This window comes from Olea europaea, unplaced genomic scaffold (genome assembly GCF_002742605.1).
Source record: "Olea europaea var. sylvestris unplaced genomic scaffold, O_europaea_v1 scaffold1376, whole genome shotgun sequence".
Taxonomy (NCBI): domain Eukaryota; kingdom Viridiplantae; phylum Streptophyta; class Magnoliopsida; order Lamiales; family Oleaceae; genus Olea; species Olea europaea.
The window spans coordinates 88,889-98,940 of NW_019231272.1; the positions used below are offsets into that span (position 1 = coordinate 88,889).

Sequence of the window (10,052 nt, forward strand, 5' to 3'; positions counted from 1 at the left end):
CAACGGTCGGTCAAAATCATAACCGCACCACCAATTTTTTGATCATACCATAACCGCACCATAACCACGTAAATCGGTTTGGTTCGTATCTCGGTTCGGTACGGTTTGGTTAGGTTAATAACCACAAAAATAAATTATTTTTTATAGGTTCATCCGTCAAATTGACATAAAATAATTTATGAAAAAAGTCAAAGAAAACAAAAACACAATATTCCAAACGAAAATGCAAACATTATCAAACAATATTCCAAACTTAAATGCAAACATTATCCTAATTTTCAATTGTAAAATACAAATTTAACAAATAATATTATAAATATAATAATACTAAACTTTTCCTTCATTCTTAATTGTTGTGTATTGAAGTTACTTGATTCATTCTTCCCTACAAGTTTTACTAGCATAGATCAGTATTCAAAGTTGATTCCTATTCATCCTTGGCAATACTGGCATGTCTAGAAAAATATCGAACTCTATTTTTACATGATCAGCAGTAATAGAATGGCTAACAAATATAACAAATTTTCGGAGGCGACGACGACTTGGACCGTAAAGGCAGTGGAGCCGTGCCTGAGTTTGTGGTTTGTGGAAAGTAGGGTTTGCATTTATATACTATCATACTAATGCTATTATGGGCTAATGGTAAGTGGGCTGGCCGAATGAGTTAGGTAGATGTAATGAGGAGGGGAGGGATTTTGTTTTGGTTTGAATAGAAAAGTAGTGAAAAACCCATAATCAATTCAATTGTGTTTTTTTTAGTAGGTAATCGGTTCGGTTTTGGTTCGACGACGTAAATATCATACCCGCACCATTACGAACCGGTTCATTAAAATCAAAATCATATCCGTCCCATTGCACCATCGGTTCAATTTTTTTCGCCCCATTCAATTCGATTAACTGCGGTTTTCGATTTTGATGGTTCAAATTGCCATCTTTACCCATTCCGCCCACCATACCAAAACCAAATTTAACCTAACCCCAACCTCCTCCTCTTTTCGCAACAACCACGAGGGGCGGATTTAGAGGTGGGCTGCACTTGGCTGTAGCCCACTGTTGACTAGGCCTAGATGTTTTAAAAACAAAAAAAAAAAAAAAAAATTGTATGTGAATTGTAGTCTATTAGCCCACTAACAATAAAATTCAATGGACTAGTCCACCTCAAATAATTTTTTGTTTTAATCGCTAGCCCACTAATTTATATAATTTTAACCCACTTTATTTGTATCAATTGATAATACCAATTTCTTCCAATTATTTATTCACGTGTAGTCCCCTATTTTGCAAAACCAATTGAAATAATTCCCAATCAAAATCCTTGTATCTTTTCACCTCTCCCCTGTCCGTAGCCGTCGATATGGATCGTCGAGTGCCGACTCTCTGCCTGCTCTGCTGACTGCCGTGAGTCCGTGACCCATCACCGCCTGGCTACCTGTCGACTTGGGGTTGGGGAATTACTAATTAGGGTAAGTATTAATTAATTTACTAATTAGAACATGAAAATCTTTCGATATCTTTTCAATTAATTATAATTGGTTTGTATATGATAATTGATAAATACTAGGTATAAGAATCCAACTTGAATCGGTGAAGTTTAAGGATTTGAAATTTTGTTCAAGATCTTAGAGTTTGTAGCTTTCTAGTTTCTGCCCTCTCCTACGAATTAGAGTTACAAACTTACAAAATACAAACACCTGTTAATGTCAATTAGGAAGCATTTGTTGCTCTCTTTTTACTTGTTTCAATTCTTTCCTATATAGTATTTAGTTGGCAGTTGGTAAGGATGTGTTTTTACATTTTGAGTTCTTTGATTGTTGGGCAAACCCCTCAAGAAAATTGTCAAGGATGTGTTGGGATCAAGAAAATTGAAACTTTTGACGTACTTGTATTGTGAAGCAATCCTTTTGATTTCTAATATTTACTCTTCCTGTTGTCAAATTGAAGCTACTTCCTAATCTTAGGCATGACGAAAATCTCACAGCCTAGTCTCTACTTAAATTTTTGGCTACGCTTAAAATGTTTATTTATAAGAAATAAGTAATTGTTAAATGTTAATATGAATATTTACTTATGAAGCATTTGTTAAATGTGCATTTCTTATTCATGTTGGTACAACACATTCGTCGTTTCATAATGGTTGTAAGAGAAGAGCTGAAGATCTAATGAAACCAACTCAACATATTGACAAGGTAATGCATTCTATATCAAATGAGGAAAAACAGAAAAATCGTTTGCGTCTAAAGACCACTATTATTAGTGTTAAGCGGTTAGCACTTCAAGATTGTTCCTTTAAAGGACATGATGAATCTCCATCTTCACTGAATCGTGGGAATTTTATTGAACTGGTGGATGTATTTGGAAAAATGAATATTGAAGTAGGAAAAGTTGTGTTAAGTAATGCTCTCAAAAATGCTACGTACACGCCTCCAGATATTCAGAAAGAAATTTTGAACATTATGGCTAATAGAATGTGACAAAGAATTCGTGACGAAATTGGGGATGAAAAGTTTAGTATTCTTATTGATGAAGCACCAGATGAATCCTCACGAGAACAAATGACCATTTATCCTGAGGTTTGAGAGTAGCAACAGAATTTGCAGAACCTTTTTTTGCAATTAAAAGTGTTAGTGACACTACCTCATAAAATCTTAAGAATCATATTTCTGACGTTCTTGTTCGTTTCAACCTTCAAGTGCAAAACATGAGAGGCCATGGGTATGATGGTGCTAATAATGTGCATGGTTCTTGGAATGGACTATATACATTATTTTTTAAAGATTGTCCATACGCATACTATGTCCATTGTTTTGCCCACCGTTTACAATCCACATTGGTTTTTGCAGTTAGGGACGTCTCAGAATATTAATTAATTTTTTTCTCATTTGGACAATGTTATTAATATGTTTACATCATCTCCTAAGAGTATTAATGAGTTGAAAAGTGCCCAAAGAAAAGAAATTGAGCATTTGTTGGAAGTCGGAGAACGAGAATCAGGAAGTGGTGCTAATCAGTTTGGTAATTTGCAACGAGCTGGAGGTACTCGTTGGTCTTCTCATTATTGCTCTGTAAAGAGTTTGATTTATATGTATGCTACAATTTGTAAGGTGCTCGAGTATCTTAGTGATCATTCTCCAAATACAAGATCTCGGTCTGAATTTGGTGGTGTATACAAAACCATGACAACATTTGAATTTGTATTTATCTTGCATTTAATGCGTAGAATATTAGTAATTGCGGATGTTCTTTGTCAGTCCCTTCAAAAGAAAACTCAAGACATCTTAACTGCTATGAGATTTGTCTGTACTACAAAAACTATCCTTCAAGCATTTCTAATAGTTCTTTTATTTGAATTTTAAATTCTTACATATCCTGTAAGGTATATATCATTGGTCTAACTCTTATTATAACATTTTCTGTTAATTCTATAAAATCTTAAGAATCATATTTCTGACGTTCTTGTTCGTTTCAACCTTCAAGTGCAAAACATGAGAGGCCATGGGTATGATGGTGCTAATAATGTGCATGGTTCTTGGAATGGACTATATACATTATTTTTTAAAGATTGTCCATACGCATACTATGTCCATTGTTTTGCCCACCGTTTACAATCCACATTGGTTTTTGCAGTTAGGGACGTCTCAGAATATTAATTAATTTTTTTCTCATTTGGACAATGTTATTAATATGTTTACATCATCTCCTAAGAGTATTAATGAGTTGAAAAGTGCCCAAAGAAAAGAAATTGAGCATTTGTTGGAAGTCGAAGAACGAGAGTCAGGAAGTGGTGCTAATCAGATTGGTAATTTGCAACGAGCTGGAGGTACTCGTTGGTCTTCTCATTATTGCTTTGTAAAGAGTTTGATTGATATGTATGCTACAATTTGTAAGGTGCTCGAGTATCTTAGTGATCATTCTCCAAATACAAGATCTCGGTCTGAATTTGGTGGTGTATACAAAACCATGACAACATTTGAATTTGTATTTATCTTGCATTTAATGCGTAGAATATTAGTAATTGTTGATGTGCTTTGTTAGGCCCTTCAGAAGAAAACTCAAGGCATCTTAACTGCTATGAGATTTGTCTATACTATAAAAACTATCCTTCAAGCATTAAGATAAGATGGTTGGGAAGAATTTCTTGAAGAGGTGAAAAGTTTTTGCTCAAAAAATGATATAAATGTACCTAACTTTGATGATTCGTATATGGTTGGTCGTTCTCGTAGTCGTAAGTTTCCTACATTTGAACATCATTACCACTTTTGATAATTTCAATACAACCATTGATTTTCAGATGATGAAGTTAGATACAAGATTTAGTGAGATATCATTAGAACTCATTTATCTTAGTAAGGCTTTGGATCTAAAAAATTCTTTTGAATCTTAACATGGATAATATTTGCAAGCTTGCAGAGGTTTTATCCTGAAAATTTTACACAGCAAAATATTTATTGTTTAGAAGTTAAGTTGCTACATTATCAGAATGATATGATTTCTAAACCTTGATTTCAAGTACCTACACTCTTTGATTTATGTCGAGAATTGGTTGCAAGCAGAAGGTCGGAGAGTTACGTCATTTTAACTAAATTGATTTGTTTAGTATTGACACTATCTGTTTAAACGACGATTGTGGAGCGATCATTTTCAGCAATGAAACATGTGTAGATGGAAATTCGTAACAAAATGGATGATGATTTTCTTGCAGATTGTTTAACACTAAACATTAAATGAGAATTTAGTATAGATTTAGATCTAGATTCTATTATAAATGAATTTTATGCTATAAAACATCGCCGAGTACAACTACAATAGGGAACTTATATTATGAATTTTTTTATTATATATAAATTTTATTTGTACATTAAATTTTTAAAATTTTTTGCCCCTCGTCTAGCTCCGTCCCTGGTGACCACCCACGATCGCCAAAATCAAAACTAAATCCACCCTTTGTAAATATATTTCTTTTCTAGAATAATTATGCTCCATTGATTTTAGATATGAAGGAGAAAGAGTAGTAGAATATGAATGTCACATATTGTGGTTAAATCTCTATGGAAGAAATAAGCTACTCTAGTGTCAATCATTTTAGCTTTTTAGGTTTTTTCTTGAAATTTTTTTGGTTTGTTCTTATTTTTGTTGAGATTTGTCAAGGAAAATTGGGGGTAATAAATGCCCTCTTTCATTTGGATTGTGGAAGGGGGAGGGATCCTAATCCATTGCCCTCAACCCCACCTTAAATCCCAATTTCACCGAGTTTTTATTATTTTAATGATTAATATGTGATCGATGAAATTGCCCATCCTTAAAATAGTTTAAAAACTTTGGCCCCATTTGAGAGGAATTTTGAGAATTGATTTTTTGACCGTTACAAGAAAGTGGGGTCCACCGTGAGAGAAGTAGTCAAAAATTACGGCTGGAAAGTGAAATAACAGTCAAAAAATCAAATTTTTAGGGTAAAAAATCCCTCCCAAATAGACTGTTTATTTTTAAAATTTTCAAGTCAACTAACAGTGTTTTAGATGATTTTCGTCCAAATGGACCACACCTGCATATTTATGAAAGGTTATGGACTTTTGTTGACACAAAATGAAGGTTAGGGTAAAGCCTGCAAAAATTGAATATGTTAGGTAGGGATTGCTGTTTCGATTATTTTATTTTATTTTATAAAATATTGTATGGTTAAAAATAAAAGAGAGAATTTTTGGAATAATGGGACTAAACGAGAGAGCATATTGAGAAGACATTGCACATGAAGCTTAAAAGTAAATCCAACTACTCCAATGGACCACCTTATTATTTCAATTTATTCCGGCAACTTGGCTCATATCTTCAACCAAATTCGAAGGTCAAGAATCATGCGTGAACTTGCTTAAATCAATAGAAAAACTCGATTGATCCCTTGAAACCCTCATTATTTTCATGATGACCTCAATGAGATCATGGTTTGTTCCAACCTAGTCGTCAAGTTGCAATATCTTTTCTTATTAGAAGAGCGTTCAAGTAAAATTATTAATAACTTTTTAATAAAAAATAGTATTGGATCTTATGAAATGTGTGATTAATGACCATTTAATAGTTATGAATGTATCGTTGAAATTCACGTTGACTTCTATTAAATAAAAAAGTAACTTTTTAGTAACTTTTAATTTTACACGACATTGTCTCGTGGATAATGATCAAAGTTAATCCTGATGCAAAATTCCAAATTCCATAAAGAACTTGGGGGAAAAGTGAATAAATGAAACTTAGTGGGTGAAATTATGGATTCTCCTATCTTTAGACCCCTGAGGTTAATAACAATATTCATACTTATTTATCTAACGACTGTGATCTCTCACCAATTATTTTACACCAATCCTGACTGTTGGATCGATTTTCTCCCTGAACACAAAAACCCTAATTTTCACCCACTCTGCTCATTAACCCTAATACGCAGCTGGAACTGCTGCCGAGACATTAACCAAACCCACCACCCGAATTGGAGTCGGATCTACACCGTAAAGAACCGTAAGTTCGCTGATTCAATTCTTCATTTCAATCAATCTGCCATTGCTCTATGAGTAAATGTTTTTGTAATTTTGCATTTTAAATCGATGACTGAAATGATACAATTACTTTGAAAGTAAGACAATGAGAAAAATTAAAGAATCATATGAATCTGCATTTGATGTTACGTGTCTATGTGAGTGTGAACGTGTTGGTTGATATGTACACAGTATACATGTGTGTCGTTGTGTTTAAATCACTCCTATGTGATTTTTTTTTTTTTAATTTGAATGTTAATACTGAAATCTGAGATGACTGAACAGAATCTTACTACGCGTTTTAGGGATCTGTATACGAGTTTAGTATTTGGGTTATTGTAATTTTAGCAAAGGAGAATAGGTAATCCTTTTCTAAAGTGGCCACTATATTTATTTATGTTTAGTGTTGAGATGGAGAAGGGAGGGCTGATTGTTCCGGAATCTGTACTGAAGAAACAGAAGAGGAGTGAGGAATGGGCTTTGGTGAAAAAGCAGGAATTTGAGTCTTCAAAGAAGAAGAAGTCAGAGCAACGCAAGCTCATCTACAACAAAGCTAAACAGTATGCGAAGGAGTACGAGCAACAGGTCATTTTAATACCTTTTGCTCATCTTTGATGGCGATAATTATTACTCTAGGTTTTAAATTGTTGTGCACACCCTCATATTGTAGGAGAAGGAACTCATCCAATTGAAGCGCGAGGCAAGGTTGAAAGGGGGATTTTATGTCGACTCTGAGCCCAAGCTGCTGTTTCTCATTCGAATCCGTGGGTATGTTCTGATGTTACTTTAGCTAACTTGGTTTATTATTTAAGCAAGATTGTATCTCACTTTTCTTTTCTGTTTGAACTCAGTATCAATGCCATGCACCCACAGACAAAGAAGATTTTGCAACTCCTGCGTCTACGACAGGTTACTCCGCAAGTCTTTTGCGGTTGTAATTTTGTTTGTTAATTTCTATGCAAAACTCTCAGCAGCTAGATGTTATTTTTAACTTTGACTGCTAACCGTCACGAGGATTATACCTGATTTATGCGGCTTAAGGGAAAATATAATTCTTTTTTTCTGCTGATCATTACTGTGTGTTGCAAACCATGTTTAAAACAATGAAATTGCTTAGCCTGTCTATCTCACGCTTGACCTTTGCCAATTCATGGATTTCATAAGTTGGTAATTTTTGAGTGGTTGGTTGATAAATTTTTGTTCGTGATAGACGACCTGAACTAAAGGACACTGGGTATTGATGTAAATGATTTTGGCTATTCACCCCCACTTAAATCATTTCCATTTATTTGTTTGTGGTTTTGGATATGTCAGAGAATTCAAGTTCGATATGATGTTAGTTAAGATTGCTGATAGTTCTATCATTTGGAATTTGTCTCTATGGCGTTTTACCTCTCCTATAACACTTTTTCATATTCAAACCTGCAATGGACAATGGATGAACTTTTAGCACAGTATGAGGTCTTTTTGTTATTTGTTGTGCACCCTTTTCTCTTGTAATTCTCATCCATTGATTTCTATTTATGTAGATTTTTAATGGTGTGTTCCTAAAAGTCAACAAGGCAACATTGAATATGTTGCACAGAGTTGAGCCCTACGTGACTTACGGGTATGCTTCTGATCAATCAGCCCCTTTTAAACTTTTTTATATATTGTGCGTGTGCTGTGTCAAATATTTACCTTGTCCATTGATTTCTTTAGATACCCCAACTTGAAGAGCGTGAAAGAATTGATATACAAGAGGGGCTATGGCAAGGTCAACAAGCAGAGGATTGCTTTGACAGACAATTCAATTATTGAACAGGTATTTCCATTATTATCACATTATTTTGCTCATATTCAGTTGCATTTTGTATAGTTTTTCTGCTTAAGCTTGGCTTGTGTCTAGGTTCTTGGCAAACATGGGATTATCTGCATGGAAGATCTTGTTCACGAGATCATGACTGTTGGACCTCATTTTAAGGAGGCCAACAACTTCATCTGGCCATTCCAACTGAAGGCGCCATTGGGTGGTCTGAAGAAGAAGAGAAATCACTATGTTGAAGGAGGAGACGCTGGAAACCGTGAAGATTATATAAACGAGCTTATCAGAAGAATGAACTAGATTTTGTTCCTTTTACTGTGTTGGAGAATCTGAGGTTCTTTAGTCTGTTATTGGAAATTCGAGAAATCTCTCATTTTTACTCTGATGACTTTTCTTTTTCCGTGCAACTGTTCTAGATTAATTTTGTTTTAAGATTTTTACGCTTAATTATGTTTAATTTAAGGCTTTGCATCCAAGTTGCTCATTTTAGCTTATTGAACTAATTAACTAAGTGATCAACGTATGTTCTAAAACTTAACTTATTCAACGAATCACTAGTGCAGACATAATACGAGTAGATTTCATAAGCTTAGACAAACTAGATTTTCAAGCGATGACTCAAGTGGACGGTCTACGGTCCTTATATAACAATCAAAATCTCATGAGCCAGCCCTAAGGCGCAAATTGGGTTTTATTGGGCTTCACCTGTCCAATTTCCGTTTCTATGAGTGAGGCCCGAACTGTTTTTGGCCCCTCTAATTTTGAGTCTTTCTAGGGGTACTTTTAAAATTGACCCAGTCAAATCATCTAAATTTCATATTGACTTCTTAACAAAAGGATATTATGGAAATGACATATCCAATGTTAAAAGATAAAAATACCCTTGAATACATTATACAATTACAAAAGTTGATTTTTCTAAAAGACATCAATACCCTTTTACTTAACAAATAAAAATCAAACACTTCTTACTTTTCTTATCTATTTACTCTAACGCAGACAAATAAAACACTTTCATCTTTCATCTGTTTCAACCGCAGAAACTAAAAAAATTATCGAAATCGAAAGTCGAAAAATTTGTGGACATCAATCTCGTCGGTTCGGTAAGTTTATATACGCAAATTTAATCTTGTTTTCGTTAAATTATTATTGTATGTTTAAATCGATAAATTGTATTTCGTCATTTAATGATTAATAGATAAAAAAAAATTTAATAGATATGTAATTTTTTAAGCATTAACCAGAAAAAATTCATCTGCATATATGCCGACGCCGGTGATTCGACTGTTTGACCAGCTGTTTGTCAACTATTTTCTTTTTTCCCTCCTCCCTTTTGGGTTTTTCTTATTGTTGTTGATATTTTTGTTGTAATTAAAAATTCTGTTTCAACATACAGATATGGCTGTAATCCCAATTTGTTACTTTGGTGATTTCGAATTGGACGAAAGAGATCAATGGGTATGAAAATAGATAAGTGCTAAACGTGGCGGTATAGCAATTTTCATATCATCCAGTACATCGTATGCAGAACTCTATAATAATTTACAGAACATGTTGAATGTTGATCCTTCTCAGTATAACATGACATTTAAATTTTAATTCAACGAGCATGCATCAGTTCCGATTCCACCTATAATGATTTCTTCTTTTGATGAAGTGAATTATCTGATTGAATTGAACAATAAGCACACGACTCATCTTTGCGTAACTTTAGTAAGGAAGGATGTCGT

General features: G+C 33.9%; 1 protein-coding gene across 2 annotated transcripts; it reads left to right on the forward strand.

The window, feature by feature from the left end:
* Positions 1-6,350: 6,350 nt before the first annotated feature.
* Positions 6,351-8,798, forward strand: LOC111375436 (60S ribosomal protein L7-2-like). 2 transcript variants are annotated; one of them, XM_022998259.1, is made up of 7 exons: positions 6,351-6,501; positions 6,923-7,103; positions 7,189-7,286; positions 7,370-7,427; positions 8,048-8,127; positions 8,220-8,322; positions 8,407-8,798. In XM_022998259.1, the coding sequence occupies exons 2-7, from the start codon at positions 6,930-6,932 to the stop codon at positions 8,620-8,622; spliced, it is 729 nt and encodes a 242-aa protein (XP_022854027.1). In that variant the 5' UTR covers positions 6,351-6,501; positions 6,923-6,929; the 3' UTR covers positions 8,623-8,798. The 2 variants fall into 2 exon arrangements, with proteins under 2 accessions (XP_022854027.1, XP_022854026.1); XM_022998258.1 differs by lacking the exon at positions 6,351-6,501 and having other exon boundaries at positions 6,915-7,103.
* Positions 8,799-10,052: the final 1,254 nt, after the last annotated feature.

Coding starts and splice junctions, on each gene's coding strand:
- LOC111375436 (XM_022998258.1), top strand. CDS start 6,915: ATGTTTAGTGTTGAGATGGAGAAGGGAGGGCTGATTGTTCCGGAATCT. Junction 7,428..8,047: donor AACTCCTGCGTCTACGACAG/GTTACTCCGCAA, acceptor CTATTTATGTAG/ATTTTTAATGGTGTGTTCCT. Junction 8,128..8,219: donor GAGCCCTACGTGACTTACGG/GTATGCTTCTGA, acceptor TGATTTCTTTAG/ATACCCCAACTTGAAGAGCG.